Raw genomic sequence first — 27,596 nt, forward strand, 5'->3', positions numbered from 1 at the left:
TAATTCCTTTTGTCACTAGACTAAATCAATTTCAGTGTAATGGCATCCCCTTTAAAGCCCTCAAAGTTACTGCTGACTGCAGTCGGTACCATTCCTGGCTGACTCCCTTTACATTACTGCAACAGGAAAAAAAGTTAAACCTTAAGCAGTTAATGGTTTATTCCAAGCTTAATGCTTCCTTTAAATAAAATAATCCCTTAACATTGAATTTAACTGTATAATGCAATATTGCAACATTGTTTAGCAGCTTAAAGCTAAGCTTGGAATCCAGCCAGGGAGGAGTCATATTAATTGAGTTCTATACAGCATGTGTCCTTAAAAGCCAAGCTCCCAGGTGGATGTTAAAAGTCACAGCCGATGCTAAAAGTATATGCTGTAATGATTGAGAGAAGGCAGTTCAGGTGCTCTTATTTACCCTGGCATGCAATACAAGGACAAAGGTCTAAGTGGGATCACTCAAACCTGATCAAAGGAAATGCTTTTCCACACAGTGCAGTCAGTCTGTGGAACTCTTCCCCCCCAAGCTCTCATTGAGGCCAAGAGCTGAACAGAATTAAACAAACACTATAGAAGACACCATCCACATTAAAAGGGCAAATATTAAAGACTGTTGAGTTTTGGAAGAAATATAAACCTCAAACTTCAGGGCATAAGCTGACCTTTAACTACACGAATCAAGAGGAAAGTGCCACTGTAGGACCTCTCCCTCCAAAGCAGCTGATGCTGACCACTGTGGAAGAGACAATACTGAACCAGATGAGCCACCACTCTGATCCAGTCAGTTGATTTTCTGTGCTTCTAACAAGCAGCTGGTGAAATTAACAAAATCCAATTAAATGCTTCTCTAGAAGCTGGACTCACTTTGGGTTCTTAATCATAGACTATCAGGGTTGGAAGGGACCTCAGGAGGTCATCTAGTCCAACCCCGTGCTCAAAGCAGGACCAATCTTCAACTAAATCCCCAAATGGCCCCCTCAAGGATTGAACTCAAAACCCTAGATTGAGCAGGCCAATGCTCAAACAACTGAGCTGTTGTTTTAAATAACCACATTTTCCTGAGGGTCATCCCCTCCCCCACCACCACCTATTGGTGTGGGCATCCCAAACAGCCAGCAGGGGGCATAATATGTTGGCTCAATAGCAGGCATTGCTTGCTATGTTCAGGCAGAGTCCCTTTCTGTGGACCTAGGTCACCACCAACCTTGTCAGAGAGGAGCCATAAGCACTGATACCATCCATCACCCAACCGCTCTCATGAGGGCCAGCCTTCCCAACACCACTCATCTTGGTGCATCTCAGACTGTGTCTACACTAGTTTTCTCCTGAATGTCCTCCCTGTTGCTATCCACTTGTGGAAGCAACAGTGGGGGTACTAACAGATTTCTAGGCAGCTGCCAACATTTAAGCCAGTGCCTACATTTGCCCAGACGAGGGTTAGATGACATGATAGTTAGGTCACCTGGACTCCACTAGCCCTCCCATCACTAGTATGAGTAGCACTGGTGAGAAATTTTAGGGGAAGGGAACTTCATGCCATCTGGACCAGGGATTCACTTTCCCCTGCTGTCTTCTCCCTTCCTCTGTGCAGAGAATTCAGTGGCTGAGTAACTATGTCAGCTCAGCAGAAGAGTCTGTCAAACCCTAACGACAAGTGACAGTGACAAGATAAGCAGCCCCTCATGGTTGCCGGTGACATGGGGTTTCTGCTCCCTTTGAGACATGCCTCTGCACTTTCTAGTGCTTCCCAGCTATAAACAGTGCAGCAGGACCTCCCCTCAAGGCCCCACTACTCACCTACATGTCTAGACTGGTTTACTGCCCTTTGTTACTCAAGCTGACTTCACTGGTGTCTATAAGGGCTGCAGTAAGCAGTAGCCCCCATGTCAGAATTTAGACTTTGGAAGAGCTAGCTTCTCTCAACTAGAACCGTTTAATGATTTCCAGTTAGTAATAAATGACCCAGTATGCAAAACTAAACACTCTTACCAGGAAACTGAAATGACTTAAGACTCAAGGGATTCTATGACCTCATCCAATACTCCAGCTGTCACCATACAGGCGGTGCCCGTGTAGAGGACAGAGATATGGAACACCTCCAGTCATTGCAACCAGAGACTGTTTAAGATGTATTAGAAAATGGATATGGCTTGAAGGGTACAGAGGAATTCCCTTTATATTAATTATACTGCATAGTAAATCGTCACTCATGATTTAAGGCTTTGGTGGAGAATCACTGATTCATTGCTAATGTACTAGTCAAAGTGTAGATGACACTCCCAGCAAATGGCAAATACATTACCACCCATGAATTCTCTTATCTCAAACCAGCCATTAAATCATCTAATGCTGTCTGAAAGTTCACTGTGGTGTGTTCAAGAGCTTTGACATATATGCCTCATCCCCGTTTTAGTGTGCCAAGGAATCAGGTTTTAGGTATGGACTATATAGTACCAGGAGAGGGTATGTCACTGGCAATCTGTTACCAGCAGCAGGTCAAACAGTAAGACTCCAAGGAATTAGTCCCTGACATGGAGGTCAAAGTAAACACTGGCAGATTATGGTCATTTGACACTGTATAAGACCATCCAGATGTCACATTACAGATCAAAAATAGGTGGAATGGTGGTCTTTATTCAAGGTATCCAACTCCATTTTTACTGAAAGTAAATCCAAATAGGCTACAAGGTAAATCAAGCAGCCAAGTCAGAGACCTATTTTTACACCAGTCAGTCTTCCTTTTCATCATCATGTAAAACCACTACTGAACAGGGACTGTGGCTTTGTACATGTTCAGGCACCCCAGGCAGTTCCAAGACTCTTCCTCAATAGCAGCCACTGATCACCCACAAAATATTAACTGGTCTAACTGAACACATCATCGGTGCTGAAAAGCTGGCTCAGATCAATGTTAACTTGTGTACCACTGAGGCGTGAGTGCAAGGCACACTTGACATAAGTGATTAATACATCCAGACAGGTCACATTACAAAGTCAGCAAGGAGGGTAGACTAAAGTTAGTTTGGCAGCCCTTACCTACCATTTTGATTCAAAAGCCTGGAACACGGCTTCCCCACCAGAGGGAAGTCTTAAACATCTTAAACCAGCAATAAAAAGTAAAATATAAATTTTTATTTAGAATTAAAGCAAATACTTCGGTATCACAAACACAATATTAAACTTCAAGAAATATACTGCTAATTTGGAGTGAGCATTTATTTGCACAATCACAACATGCGCACAAATTCAGAAAAGATGAAGTTTGAAATTTTCAACATCCCACCACCAGAGCAGTTGGTCACAATATTTTGTACAAAGAAACAATTATAAGTACTGTATAACAGATGTTGACAAAATTTCTACAGTTTCATCTTTATAGACAACAAGAAAGCTCTAAGAGGCAAACATTGCAATCTATTCTTCTTCTGAAGAGTCTCTCTCAAACGTATAGGCCATGAAGCAAGCATCTGGTCTCTTGGGGACAAGGGGATGCCCTGGTCTCACAATCTCAAAGCCCAAAAAGCTGAAAGTACGGAGCAATGCAGCTGCAAAAAGTAGAAAGAATACAAGTTTAATCTGATATTCGGGTCACTAGACAATCCCTAGTGGCCAACAGAGCAGTAATGAGACATTTGAAGAGACCAATTTCTACAGATATACTGCAATTACATTTATATGAAGCTACTTTTCTATATTACTGAAGTCACATGGTGAAAGCAATTGAACAGGCTTCAATTTATACCCACCTCTGTCATCTCTGTTCTTGTGGAAGCAAATGAAGACATGATCAACTTGAAGCTGTTCTTCAGCAAACTCAAGAAGAACTGCAAAACTAAAGTGGAATATCAGTGAGATGGACACCTCCTTCCAGCAATGTTATGGAGGCACAAAACTACGTGGGGACAAATTTTCAAGCAAGTGACCTCATGGGCACATCTGCACCTGCAAATTTGTGTGCCTGAATCAGGTAGCAATGTAAGTACCCAGGTTCACACTGACTGCTAAGAGAGGCTGTGTATCAGCCCTCTTCAGATTTACCCTTGAAGTCACACAGCCCAGTTAGACTTCCAGGTTTACACTCAGAATTAGCATATAACACTTAACAGTGATAGGTGCCACTGCACTTTAAGGCCCAAACACCAACAGAAGTTAGTTAAGGGTTTATGAATAAAAGTGGAATATCTGGTGTTCCTTTACTTGTAAGAGCACAAACCAGGCATGTAATCCTTTTTCCTATTAATAAGTTGACTTTCCTCCTTAAATGATGAGCTTAAGTCAGACTAAACCTTTCCGCAGCTAAAAAAGCAAGAACTCAATAGCTAAAGGCAAGTATGTTTATGCTGCTTTAGAGCTAGCTTCCATCTCTGAAGACTCAGGATCACAGTGTGAAATGAAACAAGTGAGATTTAGATTACATTCTCACTAGCACATGCCCAAAATAGGAATAATATTTAGCACTGTTATAGCAAAAAATCAGATTTGTCATGAGTGGAACAGAAGTCTGCATGATAAACCCATCATCAGATGTAAGTGGGTGTAGCCAATGCAGAAGTATCACTCTTCAGGAGTACTGAAGTTAATTCCTAATTAGAAAAGAGACGTTAAAGGGCATATTACACTCTATCCTGCATACCTGTCTTTGCTCCCTTCAGGCAGAGCACCACTGGGAATTTCAATATATAGGTTGTTGTTGTTCAGCACTGCCCTCCAGTTAACATGTTTGGCATCTGTAAGCCTTGACTGGACATTGAGAATTCTTGTCCTGTTATTAGATGTTAGTTCCTCTGTTACATTCAGCCGATTATCCTGTTAAAATAAGATGGTAAGTTACTACTAATTCATCACAAATTTGAAATTAAACTCATGGAAGTGCACAAAATTCTTGAGCACTGCAGTCAGGATTTGTATTATAACCTTCTCATATAGTATTCACCATATGAAAAGTCATTCATAAACTAAGAAAATGAAGCTAAGACTGCCTGGCGTTAGATCGCATATACTTACAGAATAAAATAAATTAGCTGAAAGATTGTGATCCCTCTGACTATTCCCTCGCCCACCTGGGATCTTCAGGGGTGGGTGAGGGACATCAGGAGCACCACCGAGGCCCCGGACCCAGGTTACTACAGCAAGTGAAAGAAACCCTGGAACTAAAGAAAATCATGATTTCAGTTAAACTGCATAAAGCCTAGATAAAACAAGCAGCATTCACGTTTTATATCACATTTTAAAACAGGAAACACACTGAAAACATGCTATTAGCCTGAGCTTATGAAAGCAAAATTAAGTTTTAATTAACTTGCATTTATCCAGCAAAGGGAAAGGAGTGCCAGTCTCCTTGACACAGGACAAGAACATGTAGGTTGCAAGGGGCTTGTGTTCACAAAAAAGAGGCACATTAAATGTACACCCATGATGCTCAAGCTATCAAGTCCACAAATGTGAGGAAAGCCAAGGATTTGATGACATTTAAAATTAAGTAAAGGCTGAAAAAACACAAAATCGATCTAAGAACTTAATTATAAATGTTACAGTTAAATTAAACCTATAAATGTTACAGGCATGACAAATGAAATGTTTCTAAATTATGAAATAGCCTCCATGTCCAATCTCACAATTTTAATGAGTAATTCCCACTGAAGTCAATAAAAGTTCTGCACATTCAAGAACTGAGACTTGACATTCTTCCTCCCTCTTAACCAGTTTGTAGTTTATGTATGAACATTTTGATCACAGTAGCACTGGTACTACAATTCCCAATCCTAAGGTTAACTATAGTTTTAGTTATAACTGATTTTATAATTAATTTTCATTTTTATGTGAAACAGTGTTTCCTTGGCAGATGTCCAGGCCCTGTGCATACAAATCAGACCTTGCGCTGAGTTTGTTCGGGAAGTACTCACATTGTTTCTCTACATTCTGGAGAGTTTAAGTAGATTCTACTTGTTTTTTGGTATCTCCAAATTGTTTTCACCATTCAAAGCTCACGAGGAAATAGTACACTTGTGATAATAAACATTTTAACGTATTTAGTAAAAAATTGAAGACTGTTCCCTTAAAATATCACTAATCTGAAAACCTACTTGAAGTTTTCATACTGAGCATCTTTATGAAAATTTCCAATGCAGAGAGCATTTATACGGGTCTGCTAAATTTAATACTGATTACTACAGAACCCTCTATTTAAAGCATTCCATCCTCTTGAAGCTACGATTAAACCTAATTTTTCTACACAAGTTGTTTCATATCAGTAAGCCTGCTTGCCTGATCAGCTTTATACAGTAACACGAATGACTGCTGTGCCCATTAGCCCCTCCCTCTGCACCATCTTTCACCCTGCAGGCTTACACTTTGGTTGCGTCATCTCAGCAGATGCAGCAATCGAGGCCCTTAGGGAAATTTTCACAATCGTCCTATCTGTGAGTGCCAGCAGCCATTTGCAAATCGGTATAAACATGTACAAAATAATCCACCATTTTGCTCAGTCCAAACGTGTTTTGAGAGTTCCAAATCAGTCAGAAAATTGTGGTGAGACAAATAGACCACTCATTAGAAAGCCTTTGAACAGCTATATATTGACAGGTACAATATCATATGCTGAAAGTGATCAATAAAGGGGACCATTGTGAGGCTATAATATGAATGTATTATACTGCATAAACTTACAAGCAACTAGGACCAATTGATATCAATTGTATCCGAGCCCTCAGTTGTATTCAATTTCCAAAGTGCAGCAGTTTTACAGTAAAGAACTCAACTGGTGCTCTAATCCATGCATTAAACACTTATTTTAATATTCCTTTCGAGGTTCATTATAAAGCAGTGTATCTCACTGTCCTCATGTGATAAGAACCACATTTTTATTTACTAAGCACTTGTATTTAACCCCCCTGTATATGCAGTTCTATACAGTTCTGTAGCATAAAGGCTCATTTAGCTTTGGGAGTTACTTTTAATACCACATTTTAAAGTAGTGCTCACAGTGTGGTTTCTATATGGCCTTCCTTTTGGACCACAACTTTATCTAAACAAAAATGGCTTCTTAAAATAGCTTCTGGAAAGGGAAAGCCAGACTTATAATGCATAACTGATTTGATAGCTACTTTCTGTCCCCTGCAGAGGTCACAGTCATTTTCATCTGTTTTCATCCCAGCAATTACTGTCATAGTTTAAACTGCATCAGAGGATTAAGCAAGCAGCTTTTATAATACTCTTAGGTTCTACTTTAGGCTAAGCACCTTGATTCGTTTCCATGTATGTAAATATCCCTTACATAAAGGCTCTCACATTTCCCACTCTTCGGCCATTCTGAATTAATCACCTTCCAACTATCAGAGGAAATGTCTTCATACCTGAAACAGTCTATTGCTTTGGGGTAGTCATTTCTATTAGGTCTTTCTTTACTGAGGACTTTTATTGATGAATCGCCACAAGTCACCAGTGTTTCAGCAAAATACATTCATGCCTTTGCTGATCTGTTAGCTATTCTGGCAATTTCAGCAGCAAGTTGTGTGGCTGCTGTTTACATCTAACTGCCCTTTAACTGTCACGTGGCAGGTTAGGCTCTTTGTTATTTGAAGGAGGGTATTAGTGTGTGCTAGGATTTAACAGTGCTATGGGGAGGGGAACGTTATTCACCGCAGCTCCCGCTCTGCTTATGTGGAGACTAATTTAATGCAGCCCAGCAATGCGTTTGTCCAGGGGCTACTGATGGCCTCAGACAGGCCCCGGAGAAGCCGCAGGCCACCCGCAAGCAAGAGGGGGGAGGGGACTCACCTGCTCGAAGGGGAAGTAGCAACAAGGCCTGTGGGGGAGGAGGGGGGCGACGACTCCTACGTGCGCGAGGATGGGGGGGGGAAGGGCCTCGTAAGGCCTGTGCCCTGGCGGGAGGGAATCCCCAAAGGGGCTACGTCTCTGCCCGGCCCACGTGATTTCCACCCCCACCCACCTGCTGGGTGGCCAGGATCCCCGCGAGAGGAGCCCGGCGCCCAGGCTCAGGGCGCTGCCCTCAAGGGGCACAAGGCCCGGCCCAGGACCAACGCAGAGCCGCGGATGATGCGGGCGGCCCGGGCTGGCAGGCTCGGCACGGCACGGCGGGGGGGGGCACCTCAGAGGGGCCGGGGACTGAGGAGGGCGCCGCGGGAGGGGGGTGAGGGCTGAGGCAGGCCCGGCGCCTCACCTGCTCTGTCCGGCACTGAGGCTCAGCACGGCGGGCATGATGATGATGGTGCTTTTATTTCCCTCTTTCTCTCTGGCGAAGCAGTGACTGTTGAGTATCCGCTGCAGGGAGGATTTCACCATCCGGCCGCTCTGGTCCGAACCCCGAAACCCTCCGCAGCGTCCCCCCTGCCCAGCCTCTGCCGTACAAAATGGCGCCTGTTTGCCCAGCGGCCCCTTATATAGCCGCTCCAGGAGATTGGCCACGCCCCTCAGGGTGGCCACGCCCCCCAGAGCGTGACGGCCCCTGTGCGGTAAACGGCCAACTGTCCGCCAGGGACAGACTTCCCATTGGCTGAGGACCATAACCGGAGGGGAACGCTCTCTTCCTATTGGCTGGTGAGGAGGATGACGATAAACGGGGACTAGAGAGGGCTCTTTACTAGCGCGGCGGTTCTGATTGGCTGCGGACGGAGTGGCTTGAGCAGCGTTTGATGTGCTGGCCTCGTATTGGGGGTTAGGCTGAGAGCGGCGCCGACGTGCCCGCCCCCCGGAGAGCTCTTTTCGTGTCTCGAGTTCGCCGCCCACTGCCTGAGGTAAAGGCGCCGGAGGCGCTGTGCGCATGCGCTGAGCCTGTGTGGTGTCCTCTGTCTCCTGTCTGTGGTGAAACCTACCTGGTCCCTAGTGATCCCCAGAGCCTCTCTAGAGCCAGGAGCCGCTCGGCCTCCCCTTCCCCCCCCCCCGTCCCCAGCTAGCCCCAGCTCCCACACCCACTCCTTTCCCTCCCCATCCACCCACTGGCTCCTCGGCCTCCCCTCCCCCTCCCCAGCTAGCCCCAGCTCCCACACTGTCTCCTTTCCCTCCCCCACCTGCCCACTGGCTCCTCGGCCTCCCCCCCCTCCCCAGCTTCCACTCTGACTCCTTTCCCTCCCCCACCCACTGACTCCTCGGCCTCCCCTCCCCCTCCCCAGCTAGCCCCAGCTCCCCCACTGTCTCCTTTCCCTCCCCCACCTGCCCACTGACTCCTCGGCCTCCCCCCCTCCCCAGCTAGCCCCAGCTCCCACTCCGACTCCTTTCCCTCCCCCACCCACTGACTCCTCAGCCTCCCCTCCCCCGCCCCAGCTAGCCCCAGCTCCCACTCCGACTCCTTTCCCTCCCCCACCCGCCCACTGACTCCTCGGCCTCCCCCCTCCTCCCCAGCTCCCACACCCACTCCTTTCCCTCCCCTACCTGCCCACTGACTCCTCGGCCTCCCCTCCCCCTCCCCAGCTAGCCCCAGCTCCCACACTGTCTCCTTTCCCTCCCCCACCTGCCCACTGGCTCCTCGGCCTCCCCCCCCTCCCCAGCTTCCACTCTGACTCCTTTCCCTCCCCCACCCACTGACTCCTCGGCCTCCCCTCCCCCTCCCCAGCTAGCCCCAGCTCCCCCACTGTCTCCTTTCCCTCCCCCACCTGCCCACTGACTCCTCGGCCTCCCCCCCTCCCCAGCTAGCCCCAGCTCCCACTCCGACTCCTTTCCCTCCCCCACCCACTGACTCCTCAGCCTCCCCTCCCCCGCCCCAGCTAGCCCCAGCTCCCACTCCGACTCCTTTCCCTCCCCATCCACCCACTGGCTCCTCTGCCTCTCTTCCCCCTCCCCAGCTCCCACTCCGACTCCTTTCCCTCCCCTACCTGCCCACTGACTCCTCGGCCTCCCCTCCCCCTCCCCAGCTAGCCCCAGCTCCCACACTGTCTCCTTTCCCTCCCCCACCCGCCCACTGACTCCTTGGCCTCCTCACCCCCTCCCCCACCCGCCCACTGACTCCTCTGCCTCCCCTCCCCCTCCCCAGCTAGCCCCAGCTCCCACACTGACTCCTTTCCCTTCCCCACCCGCCCACTGACTCCTCAGCCTCCCCTCCCCCTCCCCAGCTAGCTCCAGCTCCCACTCTGACTCCTTTCCCTCCCCCACCTGCCCACTGACTCCTTGGCCTCCCCTCCCCTTCCCCAGCTAGCCCCAGGTCCCACACCGACTCCTTTCCCTCCCCCACCTGCCCACTGACTCCTCGGCCTCCCCTCCCTAGCCCCAGCTCCCCCACCGACCCCTTTCCTTCCCCCACCTGCCCACTGACAACATGGTCTCCCCTCCCCAGCTAGCCCCAGGCTCCCACACCCACTCCTTTCCCTGCCCACCTACTCCTCCCCCCCCCAGCTCGCCCCAGCTCCCACACCGACTTCAGAAAATACCCAGTAAGGTGCAGTGTGGCCACATTAGCAGGGGTTGGCAGGGGCCTACATTTTGCATCTCTTGGCTCTTTGATATAGTTTGGTTTACAGCCCTAATGTTGTCTTAACATTGTTTTTAATGTAGCTTGGTGCTATTTCTAAGGACAGAAGGAAGGAGGAAAATAATTAATTGGACAAAAATACTCACTGAAGCCTTGGTGCTGCAAGTTGCTCCATACAGATGAACCTCCCCACTGCACTTAGATTTATTGAAGTCCATAGGGCTCCATACATCCTGGGTGAATTTCACTCTGCCCTAGCTCATGGTGCTGCAGTGATTATGCTGGCCTTGTTAAAACACTCCAGATGTTTTGAAAAAATATATCCTGAATCCAGTGCATCTTTCTAGAAGAGCAAACCCTCAGATAGACTTTTTTTTTTGGCAGTGCACAATTTTTAAACATTCCTAACTTTTAAGTTTTTCCTTGTTTGTTTTAATCTTGGTCATAGGTATAATAGTACTTCTCTGTGAGAAATATTTATTCACACAAATTCATAGTTCCATGTGGCGGGGGGGAAGTTTGGTAATGATAGTCTAAAATGTACAAACTCATTTTTGCGCTGTGTACCCCACTGAGGAAGTAAATAAACACTGGCCATTTTAATAGCAGAAGTTCTTCCTCTAACAGCAAACACATTACATCAGTAGGGAAACGTTGTGCTTTTGAGCATCCAAAAGCATTTTAGAAACCAGAGCCTTGGTCCTACAATTGGATCTGTACCAGGTCTGCCTCCTTTGATCTGACTGCAGGATCAGAGACCAAGAATGTCCAAAGGAAATGACATGGGATTGGGAGTCAAAAAACATGGGTTCTCTTGCTGACTTGCCTGGGTGGCCATGGCCAACTCCCTTTTCAAAACATCTTTCACCTGTATTAAATGCATTTAAAAAAGAAAAGGTTAGAATAATACAGAAGCAGGAAAGGACTACTGGATTCCAATGACAAGGGTTTCTTTAAATGGGCCAAGTGTATCTATTTTAATGTACAATCTTTCAGATCACACAAGCCCTCTTTTCAAAATCAAACTCAGAGGCAGAAACTCGACGGCTAATCCTATTATCATACATACAAAGGAGATCTTAAAACAAAGGTTTGCCTGGTGCTGATTGTGTCTGAATAGTGGGATTCAGTGTACTCTCTAAGTTATCATAAAGCACGTGGAGAAAGGTACATATAACAGAAAGGAACTGTCAAAAATATTATATTTGTACAATACAGTTTTCAAGGTCATGGTTTTCTGATGAATGTGAATGGCCGTTTGTTTTTTAAGACAGCTGTGGCCAGGGAGAGAGTATTAGCTGCAGAGATTAGCTGGATTTTGGCCATTGTTTTTGTACATTCTTTTATTCATTGTGATTTTAAGACATGCCCATCCAGAAACTCTGAGCACATGTACAGAGACTTAATCAATAAAACATGCAAAATAAAAATAATGTTCAAATCTCCATTGATCTGCTATGGCCTGAAACCACCCTGGCCAAAGCTGTGACATAAATACTGTTGCCAAAAAAGCATTGTTCTGCAGCAAAGCTCATGTGACAGACCTCACCTAGCCAGCCAGTGACTTGTCTTCAGGGCAGGATGAGTAATGGATGTGAGGGAGAAATTCTTTGCTAGAAGTGTCTGCGCTTAACCCCATGAGCACGAAACAGGTGAAAGAAACACTAGTATCTAATCTCATCCCTCCCACTACGTTTGTCCATTGATTTTTGAATCTGAAGCCAGTTGCAGATTACTGTGTTATACAAAAACTAACCTGAAACAATAAGAGAGTGGCAGCTCAGTGATCGTATTCAGGCCAAAATTTGCAACACAGCAGATAAGAGCTGCCAAGTCTTGCTTTGTGTATTATTGAGAAGTCTTCCACAGGGATGAATGTTCAAGTTGACTCCAGGACTGTTATCATAGTGACAGGAATTATTATTGCTAGTAATATATTTATATATTTAATAGCAGTTCTGTATAATTATGTTGACTCCCGGGGCTGCAGGTAAAATGGAACAAATTGTAGCAGCTTTCATCTTTAACTTGGTGCTTGAGGCAGTATATTTGTTAATGGCTTTTTTAGGGAGCAGGCACCAGTGTCCTTTTCTTAATAAGAAAATCTTGGCACAGTTGTGTTCCATTCCAATGATGAAAATAGGAATATCAAAATATTTGTATAATCCTTGTTTCCTAAACCAGCAGAGATCAGGAATATTCCAGCCTCTGTGCCTTGAAGGAAAGATAAAACCCTAATAACCCTACAAGCACCTCTCCTTATCTGTTTTACTGATGTGGGAACTTTAGATCCAATCTCTGGTGTTTTCCCAAGCCTCCCTTATAGCCATTGGGAAAATGAGAATCTGAACAGGGTTGTTCAGGATAGATGACGATGGGATATGGAGCCTTTCACCTTTTAGGTCATTGGCCAACTGCAGCTCATGCTCATAGCATATCTGATAGTTGTTCATAGATAGGGCCCTACCAAATTCACGGTCCATTTTGGTCAATTTTACAGTCAGAGGATTTTAAAAATCATAAATTTCATGATTTCAGCTATTTAAATCTGAAATTTGATGGTGTTGTCATTGTAGGAGTCTTGACCCAAAAAGGAGTTGGGGGGGGGGTTGCAAGGTTATTGTACGGGGAGCTGCGGTACTGCTACCCTTACTCTTGCTCTGCTGCTGTTGGCAGTGGAGCTTGACCTTCAGTCAGCAGCTGCCACTCTCTGACTGCCCAGCTCTGAAGGCAGCAGCACAGAAGTAAGGGTAGCATGATATGGTATCACCACGCTTACTGCTGCTGGCAGGGCACAGCCTTCAGAGCTGGGCTCCCAGCAAACAACCGCTGCTCTCCAGCCGTCCAGCTCTGAAGGCAGCACAGAAGTAAGGGTGGCAATAAAACAAACTCCCTAAAATAACCTTGCGATCCCCCTGCAACTCCCTTTTGGGGCAGGACCCCCAGTTTGAGAAACACTGATCTCCCCCAGGAAATCTGTATAGTATAGGGTAAAAGCACACAAAAGACCAGATTTCATGGTGGGAGACCAGATTTCATGGTCCATGATGCATTTTTCATGGCCAAATTTGTGAGATGGATGCGTCATATGGAGGGCAATGGGCTAGATAGGTAACTCTTAGGTCTCCCCTCCCCCCAATGTTATTGTTTCTACAGGAGTTGAAAGTGTTGCTGATCATATGACACAGGACCAGTGCTTAGAAACATTTACTAGCCCAGAAAGTATTGATGCTGATTCTCCAAAACATTTCTAGCCCTGGCAGCTTGTGGGATGTTGTCCCTGAAATCATGGCTGTAATTTTATTTATGTAAAACAAAAAAAGGTCAACTAATTAAAAAACGTCATTGAAAAAACGTTAATATTTGAGCCTCTTCTATAGTCCTCTCTTCCAGCAAAGAAGGAAGTTGAGTCGCAGGTTGTGGAGACATTGTCAGGGCTTCCTGTTTCCAGGTTCAAGAGGAGGTTCAATGCAAATAGGGTGACCAGACAGCAAATGTGAAAAATTGAGATGGGGGGGGGGGGGGTAATAGGAGCCTATATAACAAAAAGACCCAAAAATCGGGACTGTCCCTATAAAATTGGGACATCTGGTCACCCTAAATGCAAATAAGAGCAGTAAATTGATATTTTGACTTAGAGGGGGGACATGAATAATGGCCTATATTTTTTCCACTTAGCTGAATTAGGCTATTGTAGCACTTCTTGAATGTGGTAATAGGAACAGCTCATTATGTTAGCAGCAGCATGGGACTCATTCCACCTCTGACTGCTGGCTAGGGAAATGCAGCAAAGAAATATTACTCCCTTTAGCAGCTGTTAAATTCTTGCATTGTTTTAGAATCATAGACTATCAGGGTTAGAAGGGGGCCTCAGGAGATCATCTAGTCCAACCCCCTGCTCAAAGCAGGACCAATCCCCAACTTTTTTGCTTCAGATCCCTAAACAGCCCCCTCAAGGATTGAACTCACAACCCTGGGTTTAAGCAGGCCAGTGCACCAAACCACTGAGCTATCCCTCACCCCCTAACAATCTGACAAAAACAGTGAAAAAACATTTTGACAAATGAGTCCCCCTACTTTAAAAATCAAGTAATTTTGATTGCCAATTTGCTTTCTCCCTTCAACTGCAGCCAGAATTTGTTCTTATTGTTAATAGTTCAATATAGATGTAATCGAGTACCAAGACAAGCGAATATGAGACTAAAATGTCTCCCAAGAACCTAAAACGATTATGCCATATATACAGTGTCATATAGTTCACAAAAATCAGTATGTATGCTAGCTCCCTCACCCTGTAGCTTAACATTCTCTGTTCCCGGGATCTCGCAAACGCCCATCCACGGTCTGCTGTTGGGAGTGGAGGAAGCACAAAAACAAAATCTCATTAGGCATGATACCAAAGCATTGAACAAATACAGCTCAAGCACAGCAAATTTCTATTTGCAGTGGATCTTCTAAGCAGAGCTCTTATGCCTGCAAGTCTCCTTCCTCAAAACTTCTGGTTCATTTCCTCCCAGTTTTCAGTTTAGTCAATTTGCCAGTTTTACATTCCCCTTCCTCCCCTCCCTCCAAAAAAAGTTAGTTGTAGTCTTTTAACTTATCCTGAGCTTTGCGGGGCACAGAATTTACAGCATCGTTGTTTTTGTCTTGAAAAGCTCTCAAGTCCGTTGACTCTTTTTCTTGTGAGAATAATTTGTTTTCAAGGTCAAATATCTTGCAAACCACCTAGACGCTACATGCTACTACTGCAAAGCTAAACTGGGATTCTTAGCTGCTTTCCAGCACTCTAAAACATTTGTTTTCCAGGTGTTTCATGAAATATGAAACCTGCAAATAAATAGTGGCCAGCCCCCAAGTTGGGTTGCTAGCTGTACACTGTGCCAAGATTACTTACAGCAAATCCCGTACCTCACCCCAAACTAATTTTCAATTCCTGGTTTCTCTCCTGCAACAGCTGGTTTGCAGTGTTCTTGGATCCAGATCCAGTAACAGACATAGCATACTTTAAATCCCTTCCCATTCTATGCTTTAAGGGCCAATCCTGCAAAGTGCTAAAGCACCTCCTGAGAAGTGCCAAGTACCCTGTTCCCATCATTTTGCAGGATCAAGTGCTAGTTGTGGGTTCCATATAAAAAGCAATAATTCATAAATAAAAGGATCAGTGGAGAAAAAAATAGAACTAAGAGCAGGAAGTCTGATCAAACAGACCTCACAGAAACACAGGATACTATCAAACCTCTGCTCCCTAACATTTGTGGCAACTGAAATTTGCCTGAATGGTTTTTGAGCTTGTGGGTTTACAGTTCTGTATATTAAGATGTTCCATAAACTTTAATCTTGCATAGAATTTCCTGTTCCTGCTGAGAATTGTGAATAAATGGAATAAATTCACATTTAATAACCAATAAAATAGAAGATATTGCAATGTCCTTGTTATGCTATACTATATCATATGCCTGTTTAAACGAGTGTTTTCATTCACTTTGATTCACTGATTCCGCTTGCACGGATTTCATTGTGATTGCTTTCATGTAATGTAATGGGAGCAAGATCAGGTTCTTACAAAGCATCCAGTCCTGTGAGGTGCTGGGTCTCTCCAGAGTGGTGTTGAATGCCCTTAATTCCCCCTGAATTTGTGGAGAGAAAAAAGGGGTGCAGAGCCCCTTGCAGAATCAGATCCTAAGAAAACAAGTCCCTGCTTGAGTGTGAGTAATTACTATTTGTGGTGTGCAATGGCTGTGTGGAATTCCTTCGTGAATGTTTTCAGTCACTGCGGATCCCTTCACCCAGCTGCATGCTAGATCGTTTGTGTGCTGGGTTTAGTTGTTTGGTTTTTGCTCAGCTTCCCTTTTATTTTACAGAACTGTTCAGCAACTATGATGATTCTTTACAGCATGAGCTATTCTTACTCCACCCTTGTTTGTTGTTTTTTGGGTTCTCTGTAGCATTGGCTGTTCTTGTTTCATTCCTGTTGGGCCTGGAACAGTCAACGCTAGGGACGAGGAAGTGCATAGCGTGGAGCTGCTTTTGTAACTCATAATTTGGTTTGAAAATGTTATCAAAACAAACGGATGCCAGCAGTGCGAATGTTAAGACCCATGCAAAATCTGCTCTGTCAGGAATCAGCTCAGAGTCAGTTCTCCTGCCTAAACATTTTGCCAAACAGTTAATTAGAATGGATTTAGTCAGAGGAGACTTTTCCCCAGTTAGATCATTTCTGTGAGATTATTAACTAGTATATTTTCCCATAAATAAAATGAAGCCTTCTGGGCAGGGTAGGCAATTTAGCCTGGAATAAATTGTGTGTGTCATGCTCTCCTTCTCAGAAAGGCACTAGCACTGGAATGGTAGTTCACTAGCCAGTGCTGAAACATTGGCCATGGTTGGGGCCAAGTCTCGCGGACCTAATGGGCAGCAGAAGTGGCATGGTGGGGGAGTGCCCAAGTCGCAAAAATACTGTGATGATCCTGCTTCACACTGCTCTGCCTTGGTTACGTGTCCCTTTGGGGAAGGGAAAATGCAGAGGGTACCGTGGTATGGCCAGTAGATTCACAGTTGTGTGACCCAGGCGTAAAAACTGGGCTTGGTACCGGTAAGGAGCACCGGTCCCCTCCTGGAAGATCTCACAGTGTAAATCAGGGGTCAGCAACCTTTCAGAAGAGCTGTGCCGAGTCTTCATTTATTCACTCTAGTTTAAGGTTTCACATGCCAGTAATACATTTGAACTTTTTTAGAAGATCTATTTCTATAAGTCTATAATATACAAAGGAGTTCTGGGCCCACAAAACAGCCACAGACCAGCTGCTTCTGGTGGTGCACGACTGGGAGATAGGAGGATTCCAACCCCTGCAGAGATCTCCTCCACAAAGCCTATTTACTAGGGCATTGTGCAAGACCCAGGCTTTTGCCCTTGTTGCCATCAGTATCTGAGCCAATATTTGCCCATAACTCTTTGTACAGTGATAATTAGCAGAAGTGGAGTTGGGAAAAACCACTATGCTGACTTGGATACACTCTCTCTCTCTGATGAGGTGCGAGTTCAGTTCCTGTGGCCTATTCAGTCCTAGGCTTCTCTGCTGAGTCTTCCATGACAGGGACAATTAGTGTTAATTTTGTGATGTGGATATTTGTCCTCTGGAAATTAGACTGAGAACCTGCTACTTTCTCTAGGGTAACCAGACGGCAAGTGCAAAAAATCGGGACGGGGGTGGGGGGTAATAGGAGCCTATATAAGAAAAAGCCCCAAATATCGGGACTGTCCCTATAAAATCGGGACATATGGTCACCCTAAGGCTCTCATGTCATCATACAAGAATTCAGCAAACGCTGTAGTGAATACGTATGTGTGCGATCAGACCAATGCCAAAATAGCAAACACGGTTACATGTCTGTCCCACAAGATTGTCTATGACCATTGCAGGCTGTTCTATCCTTGCTTTGCGCTGTTCAGTTTCCACACAAAGTGTTAATACACCTTGCTTCAAAGCAGTAAATGGTGATATGGTAAGTCTGCCACCACCTTACTCTGTCATGGGCTCTTGCTTCCTAGTTGCTAGGTGAACCAGACATGCTTTCGAGTTTGACTTCAGTGTGTTTTTGAATTATTTGTACTGGACACCATGAGAACAAGTGCATTGCTTTAGCTGACTATAAAATATGGCCTTGGATATCAGAGTCAGCCATACAAACAAAATCAACAGCTAATCTTTTAAGAGCATGCTTTGAATGGCAGACATCCAACAACAGTTACTGATTTTGATACTGGGAATCTCGCCCCACCATTTGATCCTGCAAACAGACCAAAGACAGCAGATATGGACAGCAGATATCAAGTTGCCTCATGTGGGGGTGAGATCAAATCAGCCTAAAGAAAACTGAACTACTGTGCCAACATGTGCCAGGGATGCACATGTCTACCCAATTATTAAGATCAACAGTGCTCAAGTCTGTGCAGAAGTTTTGCTACCTAGGGAGTATACGATCACAGAATGCCAGCTTTGATGAGATTACTCATTGCACAGCCAAACCAGCTTGCATTTGGAATGCCGTCATGCCACCCATGGAATGATAGAGGTATCAAAAAAAGCACTAAGCTAAATATCTGTCAGGCAGTTGTGCTTTCAATGCTTCTGTATGTTTGAGAGACATGGACAATAGATCACCGTCACAGTAGGAAACTTTCATGTAAACCACCCAACAGCCATCAAACGGTAATGACTTTTAGTCACTATCAACCTGGGCTTTGGACTGGAGACCTTTTGATTAATAGGCTTGTTTCATTATCCTGAGCTCTCCAGTCCTCCTTGAGCTTCTTTAAAAAAATTCTCTGGATACAAATTAAGGTACTTTACTCTATGACTGTTATTGTTTAACCTCCGAAGCTGAAGTTGAGACATTTGAATGTTATTATTTAACCTAGATTGACAGGTTTGACTAGTTCCACTGCAGCTTTTGTCCATGCCTTAGTGGAATGCCCTGAAAGGCCATCTTGTAATGTTTCATAGCAATGATCCAGCGAATCATGATGGATATTCCTGTCTTTCCTAAGTAACAGAGCACTAGGGGGTCTGTTTATTCCTCTCTTGTCCACCAGTGTAGGCACATCTCCCTCACAAAGATGTACTAACCCAGTCCAGAGGGACTTTCTACTTCAGAGGCAAGTGTAGATAAGCTCTGAATTAACACTCCAGCGCTGCAGCTGTGCTACTTCAGTGAAGACACAACCTACTGCCAATCAGAGGAGTTTTCCCGTTGGCATAGGTATGCCACCACCGTGAGGGTATGTCTACACTACCCGCCAAATAAGCGATCGATCCAGCAGGGGTCGATTTATCGCATCTAGACTAGACACGATAAATCAATCCCCAACCGCTCTCCCGTCGACTCCTGTACTCCACCGCCGTGAGAGGTGCAGGTGGAGTTGATGGGGGAGTGGCAGCAGTCGACTCACCATGGTGAAGACACCACGGTAAGTCGATCTAAGTACGTTGACTTCAGCTATGTTATTCATGTAGCTGAAGTTGCATAACTTAGATCGATTGCCCCCCTAGTGTAGACCAGGCCTTAGAGGCTGTAGCTAGGTTGATGTGAGAATTCTCTCATCAACCTAGTGTTGTCTACACTGGGGATTAGGTCAGTTTAAATGCCTTGCTCCGGGGTGGATTTTTCAGACCCTTGAGCAACATCATTATATCAACTTAATTTCCTAGTGTAGACCAGGCCTTAGTCTAATACTTAAAGCCGTTGATGGAGAATCAAGACTCCTTGGTTCTACTTCCAGCTGTGCCATTGTTTTGAAGTGTCCTTGGGAAAGTCATTTAACATTTTTGTTCCTCAATTTCCTCCTCTGTAAATTTGGAAATAAGAATGCCTATCTCCCTCCCTACACGTATCCAAGGCTTCGGACACAACTTCAGAGCAACAGAGAAAAGGTGCTAGAGAATTGTAAATAATAGTACTACACTGATGGCATTGCACTTAAAGGGCTGATATAAGGAACACAACAGTGTAGGAATTTCCATTCTGGATCATAGTAATAGATACTTAATCTGGTATCCTGTTTCCAATCATGACCTATACTAAATGCTTCAGAGGAAGGTATTTCAACCAGGTGTTTCAGAAGAGTGCCTGAAGAAAGGGTGTTTCAAACAAGTACCTGATATTGCGCAAATAAACTAACATTGACCGCAATTAGCAAATTAGCCCTTGAATATGCTCCAGTTATTCTAGCTAGTGAGGCTATTTATTAGTGGTTATTCATATAAATGAATAATCCCTATTTAAACTCTTGGCCTCAATAGCTAATCACAGTGAGTGTCACAGGTTTATTGTATGTTTTAATAGAGTCAGATTATGATGGATGTGTCACTAGGACAACATCTCCTTGCCTTCATCCCTGGTGTACGCACCTTCCAAGATAGCACACAGATTTCTGAATTCACAGTTTTTAATATTCCCCACAGTGCATTGATTCCACCCAAATATCATCACAGTTTGGCTACTGGACACATATCTACTCATCCCCTGACTGACAGCAGCCAAGCAGAATTGGGAGCTACAGAGCACGTTCAAGGTCTAATTTACTAACTGCCATCAATGGTGATTCAGTTGTGTGAACACCGCCTCACCCCATTTTGGGGCTCATTCTCCTCACAGCCAAGTTCAATGGGAACAGCTGTTCACATCCTGTTCCCTCAAGAATGGAACCAATAAGAGTCAACAAGTTAACTTGCTGCAGCTGCTGGAACAATACATTCAGTGTGACAGCTTTGTAGTTCTGTTAAATCAAGTACTGAACTGAATGGGCTACAGTATATGAATTAAACCGACAACTTCAGAGTTCCCTGAAGGCAGTGTATACATGGAGGATAATCATGTAGATCCCTATGGCAGCATACAGCAGGTATACCACTAATAAAAACACTTGGCATTTATATAATGTTTTTGCATGATGAAAATGCTTTGTAATGCACCTGTAATTCATTAAATCCTTACAGCATCCTTAGGAAGCTGGAAACTTACTATCCTTATATTTAGGGTGACCAAATGAGATGAAGAAAATATTGGGCCACATGGGGGCGGGGGCAGGTCCACCGGCGAAGCGGGGGAAAAAAAAAGCCGAGTGCTGCTGGCGGAGCAAAAAAAAAAAAAAAGGAAAAAAAAATCCAGTGCTGCCTGCAGAGTGAAATATCGGGACAAATTGCGTCCCAACCAAAGATCAGTCGGGACACGGGACAACCACCCAAATATTGGGATGGTCCCGATTTTATCGGGACATCTGGTCACCCTAATTATGTTATATCAAAGATAGGAAGACTGAGGCACAGACAAGCCCATACAATAGCAATGCTGAGATTAGACCTCAGGAGTCCCTGTTTCTTACACCCTTGTTCAGTTCACACTGCCTCTCAATCAAATCATAGTAATGACTGATGCATCCTACCAGGGCTGGGAAGTTCAGCAGGACTTCAAACCCAACTAATTTGGTTTCTCCTGGAACAGTATCTACACACAATCCTCATTTATGTGCGAAAAGAGTCCTCAGTGTTTTGGTAGCCCAAAAAGTAGTCCTGATCCAACTAGACAGTCAAGATACCATGTTTTATTTAAAAAGCAGAGAGGAAGAGGACTGTGTCACCCTTGCTGGGAAGCACTGCTTGTGGCACAGAGCAGTGTCCAACAGGACATTGGTAGTTGCCATTTTCCTGCTAGGAAAGGGAAAATGTAATGACTCATCTGATTATTAATTGACCCGGCCTCTGGATCTTTGGGTAATGGAGGAGATCTTTGTTCCCGGGAGGGGCAGACACAGCTCTATTTGCCGCACTGCTGAACACCAGATTACTGGGGTTCCGAACAGAGCACCAAGATGAGACAGCTTCTCCAGCCACTGGAGTGGGAAAGTCACATACATCTTTTCCTCTATTGCTTCTGGTAGTTCAGGAGAGACTTCATGATCCTACCATGCTTGCCAAGATGGAGAGGGTTCTCAGAGCTGTTAGGGATTGTTTGTGCCTGCTCCCTTCAGGATGAGAGACTTAGCTACAACTGCTCACACAGAACCGGAGCACCTCTCTTCATCCCAGCCTAGGATCTAGGGTGACCAGTTGTCCTGATTTTATAGGGACAGTCCTGATATTTGGGGCTTTGTCTTACATAGGTGCCGATTACCCCCTAGCCGATTTTTTACACTTGTTGTCTGGTCACCCTACTCGGATCCCTCTCCTTTTTGCGGTGACCCTGAGATGGGAGAGAGTTAGGTTGTTTCTAAGCAGGTGTCAAGTCCTCCCAGCTGTTTAGAAAGAATTTATCAAATTTTCTATTTGTAGAAAAAGCCTCACAAGAATCCTTTTAATGAGTTCCTCGCTAGAACTGTTTGACCCTGAGTTATAGGCAACTTCTCTGGAAATACATTTGGTAACTATTTCAGCTTTCCATTATCATGTGAAAAGAAGACCAGTTCTATCTTCTTCCCTTTGTCATCCTGTTCATGCAGCCCTTGTGGTACATTTGAAACCTCCCCTCCACTCTCACACTAACTCCCCCACCCGCCACCCCCACTGTATTGTGGGATAATAACATAATGCTAGCTAGAATGCTTTTGAACCACCAGAGTACCTGTCAAATCAAAGTCCTTATATGGAAGATGGTAACTTGTGTGTGGAAAACAGTGACTCAGAGTGAGCGAGCTTTACTGATAGTTTATGTAGCTACTGATCTACATAAACTTCCCTAAGGATAAGATGATGCCACTGAGCAACCCTTTAGAAAGCAAGGTGGGTTTGGAATTCCAGTTTACATAGCCATCTTGCCAAAATACTTCTTGCATGCTTCTTGGACACACCCTGCAAGAAGAGACTTACTTCCCAGACCAGAAAATTACTGTTGGGGATGTTGAAATGCCAATAGTTATCCTTGGGGAGCCAGCCTACCCCTTGCTCCCATGGCTCATGAAGCCATACACAGGCAGCTTGGACAGTAGTAAGGAGCAATTCAATTATAGGCTGAGCAAGTGCAGAATGTTGGTAGAATGTGCCTTTGGACGTTTAAAAGCTTGCTGGCGCTGTTTGCTGACTGAGTTAGACCTCAGCACAACCAATATTCCCCTTGTTATTGCTGCTTGCTGTGTGCTCCATAATATCTGAGAGAGTAAGGGGGAGACGTTTATGGGGGGGGGTGGTTGAGGCAAATTGCCTGGTGGCCAATTTTGAACAGCCAGACACCAGGGCGATTAGAAGAGCGCAGCTTGGCACGCTGCGCATCAGAGAGGCTTTGAAAACCAGTTTCATGACTGGCCAGGCTTTGGTGTGACAGCAGTGTGTGTTTCTCCTTGATGCAAAACCGCCCCCCTTTGTTGATTTTAATTCCCTGTAAGCCAATCCCCCTCCCCACTTCAGCCACAGCTGGCAAAGGAAATAAAGTCCCTATTGTTTTGAATCCATGCAGTCTTTATTTTTTAAAAAGTGAGATCACTGACAAGGTAGCCCAGGTAGGGTGGGGGGGGAGGGAAGGACAAGGCCGCATTGCTTATTGTAGCCACACTACAAATCAAAACTGGTTGAACGGGCCCATCCTCTGGAGTGGAGGGGCTGGATGCCCGGATCCTCCCTCCCCCCCCCAACATTCTTGGGCATCTGGGTGAGGAGGATATGGAACTTGGGGAGGAGGGCAGGCGGTTATACAGTAGATGCAGCAGCTGTCTGTGCTCTTGTTGCCTTTCCTGCAGCTCCGCCATATTCCTGATCATGTCCGTTTGCTCCCCCATTAGCCTCAGCATCTCCTCCTGCGTGTTCTGATCACGCTCACTGAATGCCTCCATGCATTCAGCTGTGCCCTATCAGTGTGGGAGGACTGCATGAGCTCTGAAAACATGTCATCATGAGTGTGGTTTTCGCCTTCTAATCAGCGATAACCTCAGAGACAGAGATGATACAAGGAGCATAGAAACATTTGCTCCTGCAGGGAGGATAAAAAGGGAGAGTAAAATTTAAGATACATTTCTGAGAACAAAAGGGAGACTTTCACAGTGAATCAAGCAATTCACAGCAGACAGGATGTGCTTTAGGTACAAGGTCACATTTTGCCTTTTATATTGAGCGTCTGCCGGTATGGTGACATCACACACAGCTGGGCAACAGAATTCAGTTTCCAGGCAGCAATGGTAAGCCAAAGGGTATGCGGGGTTGTCTTCTTCCGCCTTCATAACATGTGGGAATGGTTTCAAAGCAGCGCCCTCCTTTCCCATAGCAAGCAATGCCAGTTGGGTTTGCCATTTAAAAGGAGGGGACTGTGGTTTTGGGTTGGATGTGCAGCACACCCCTCCCCACACCGCATGGCTATTCTCCAGGATGATCCCTTTTAGCCATGCACAAACAGCCCAGCATGAATGGGGTTCCTTCTACTCTTCCCTTACAAAAATTCCCCTATTTCAACCAGATGACCATGAATGATATCACTCTCCTGAGGCTGACACAGAAAGATAAAGTCCGGATGTTGCATGAATGCAACCAAAATCCAGGACCATTCGCTGCCATGTTTTGTGCTGCAGTGATTCCAGAGTATTGCTACTGGCTTGGCATGGTAAAGTGTCCTACCGTGAAGGACAAAATAAGCCAGTCCTCCCCAGAAACCTTCTGCAAAGGCTTTCAGAGTACCCACAGGAGAGCTTCATGGAGATGTCCCTGGAGGATTCCCGCTCCATCCCCAGACACGTTAACAGACTTTTCCAGTAGCTGTACTGGCCGTAAATGCATCCCAATTCTTCAGGGCAAATCAAACATTAAACACAATTGCTTTTAACCCCTTTAGTGTAGTTACAAATGTGCACTCACCAAAGGTGTCTTCTCCACCTTCAGGGTCTGGAAACCCGCCTTGGGAGGGTATTGGCTCCAGGGTGATGAAAAGGTCCTGGCTACCAGGGAGAATGTATTCTCCACTTGCCTGCTGCGCATTCTCCTCCTCTTCTTCCTCATCCACAAAATCCTCCTCCATGTTGTGTGAGAGTCCTCCCTTGCAGGTGTCCGTGGACAGTGGTGGAGGTACTGGTAGGGTTCCCCTCAGCATGGCATGCAGCTGATCATAGAAGTGGCATGTATGGGCAGGGATTTGGAGCAATCAGATTTTTGAATTGTTCCGCTCTGGCTCTGGGCATAAAACCTACTGGTCCGCGCTCCAGCTCCAGACTCCACTCCAAAGCCCCTGTGTATGGGGCTCTGACCCGGAGTGACCGTTTGCCTCCTTTGTCTTGTGGTAGGCTTGCCTGAGCTCCTTATCTTTCACACGGCACTGCTGTGTCCCCCTGGTGTAGCCTCTCTCCACCATGCCCTGTGTGATTTTGGCATATATATATTAGCATTTCTTCTTTTTGATCGGAGTTCTGCCTGCACCGATGCTTCTCCCCATACAGCAGTCAGATCCAGTGTCTCCTGTTCGCTCCCTGCTGGAGCTCCTTTGCGATTCTGGGACTGAATGGTCACCTGTGCTGCTGAGCTCCCCACGCTGACCAAACAGGAAATGAAATTCAAAAGTTCCCGGGGCTTTTCCTGTGTACCTGGCTAGTGCCTTGGAGTTGAAAGTGCTGTCCAGAGTGGTCACATTGGAGCACTCTGGGATAGCTCCCGGAGGCCAATACCATCAAATTGCACTACGCTGCGTCTGCACTACCCCAAATTTGAACCAAGGAGGTCGATTTTAGCGCTACTCCCCTCACCAGGGAGGAGTACAGCAGTCGATTTTAAGAGCCTTTTAGGTCGATGGAACGAGGTTGATTGTGTAGCCGCATTACTTATAAAATCGATCTAACGCGGCTAAATTCCATCTAACCTCGTAGTGTAGACCAGGGCTAAGTGAAAAGTACCACATCCAAATAAAAACAAGAGGACGTTTTGGCAGACTAGAAATATCTGAGTTGGAATGTGGCAAGCACACTGGGGCTAATGTCCATCCTCTTAAGGAAAATCCCATAGGATCTTTAACAACCATGGTGGTCAGGACCTCTATTTTACGTCTCCTCTGACAGTCGTCCTCTCCAGCAGTATGGTGCTTCCTCACACCATTCTGGGCCAGTAGTTTAGTAGTGACTTAAGGGGAAGAGCACCTCCCACTGAATTGCCAGTGATGCATCCTGCAGGTCTGAGGTGTTCCTTAGAGGTCTCCTATCCTAGTCAAGGAAATGACTAGAAATAGGATTTTAGGGCAGGGGAAGATTTTGGGTGTGAAAACCGGTTGGCTTTCGTCTTCCTTTGCACCAGGGCTAAATCCAGCCCTCTTGCAAGAGGGTACAACGCCACCAAAATCAGTAATTTGCCATTGTCCCCTCTTTCCTCAGTTGAGGCATGAGACTGTTGAACGGCCTGACCAGTCGCGTGACTGCTGTGAGGAGGCAGTGGCAGGTTTCCTGAACGGAGGCAATAGATTTCTCAGTCGGGTATGTTCAATAACTCTGTGTTTTTAAAACATTAAGGATGAGTGGCAGAGAGCAGTTCAGAAATGATGCTGCTATTGGCTCTGTGGGGGCAGACCACCTGCCAATGAAAGCTTGCACTGTATGTTGTCAGTTTGTGAAAACTGAGTCCCAAGAGGCTGGCGAGTCTGTTCTGGCTAGAACAGTGCTAGAGGGATGAGTTTACTGTATCCCCCTGTGGCATGCTTGGTGCCAGAAGCAGCGCTAGTATTTCCAGGAGAGGGGGAAAATGGAGGGGGCTTTTGAAATGTATTGGCCTTACTTCTAATAAATGGGCCCTGGCACTACAGCTGCAACTCACATATTTGCCAGGAGATGTGCAGGAGAGAAGGAACTAGGTTCCTCACACTGGTAATTTAAGGTTATCAGGGCAGGGTGGAAAGGAATTGGCAACAAGGTGACTCGTGATAGCTGAACTGACACGGTCCTGTCACCCTGCTGGGCTTTGGGACTCAGGGCCGCCCAGAGGGTGGAGCAATTTGCCCCAGGCCCTGCAGGGGCCCCCACGAGAATATAATATTCTGTAGTATTGCAACTTTTTCTTATGGAAGGGGCCCCCGAAATTGTTTTGCCCCAGACCCCCTGAATACTCTGAGCAGCCCTGTTGGGACTTAGCCAGAGCTCCCCAGTCTCTCCCATCTCCAGCACTGAACAGCACCACCATTTTGCGGCTGTGTCTTAGGCGCCCTTTCTGTTGCACTGTCACGTAGCTCGTCGAGAACCTTTACCTCGCGTTTTGCTTGGCACAACGGGACTCTGACTCGCCTCAGGCCTACAGTGGTTACCCCACTGCACATTGAAAATAATAAAAGAAACCTGCTATTGCCTCCTCACAGGGGTCACAGTGCAGGAGAAGCTTTTCTTCATCCTCCTCCTCACCTTCACCACCACCCCCTTCCAGGGACAAACCCAGGAATGAGCTACAGCGCATATACATTTTCCTTTAGAAGGAAGAAAAAAAGAAAAAAAAATGCCTGAGTATTTGACTCTGTGCCAGGATTGTGTTGTGACTGGGTAACAGTGACTCAGACATTATTGGTTTCAGACATATGCTACGTGCAGAGAAGAAGGAGCCAGAACAAGCCCCACGTGATGATGATGATATTAGCACAGCCCTCGCCCACTTGCACCGAGACTCCTTACGACTCTTGAGTGGAGCAAGACTGAACTGATGTCTGCATGTGCATGCATATTACTTTCGAATGCCGCAGATTAACC

General features: G+C 45.7%; 1 protein-coding gene and 1 long non-coding RNA gene across 2 annotated transcripts; one reads left to right on the forward strand and one right to left on the reverse strand.

The window, feature by feature from the left end:
• Window positions 1-3,114: 3,114 nt before the first annotated feature.
• OAZ1 (ornithine decarboxylase antizyme 1) lies at window positions 3,115-8,373 on the reverse strand. The gene is given in 6 exon segments (XM_044998377.1): window positions 3,115-3,542; window positions 3,744-3,829; window positions 4,631-4,803; window positions 5,002-5,088; window positions 5,090-5,147; window positions 8,177-8,373. Coding segments are annotated over 6 exon segments (657 nt in total). The 5' UTR covers window positions 8,299-8,373; the 3' UTR covers window positions 3,115-3,411.
• A 199-nt stretch (window positions 8,374-8,572) lies between these two features.
• On the forward strand, window positions 8,573-27,291 carry LOC123355749. The gene is made up of 3 exons (XR_006575193.1): window positions 8,573-8,750; window positions 26,244-26,342; window positions 27,215-27,291. It is a non-coding gene; the product is annotated as an uncharacterized LOC123355749 (long non-coding RNA).
• Window positions 27,292-27,596: the final 305 nt, after the last annotated feature.

The sequence above is a fragment of the Mauremys mutica genome, chromosome 24, assembly GCF_020497125.1.
Source record: "Mauremys mutica isolate MM-2020 ecotype Southern chromosome 24, ASM2049712v1, whole genome shotgun sequence".
NCBI classification, from domain to species: domain Eukaryota; kingdom Metazoa; phylum Chordata; order Testudines; family Geoemydidae; genus Mauremys; species Mauremys mutica.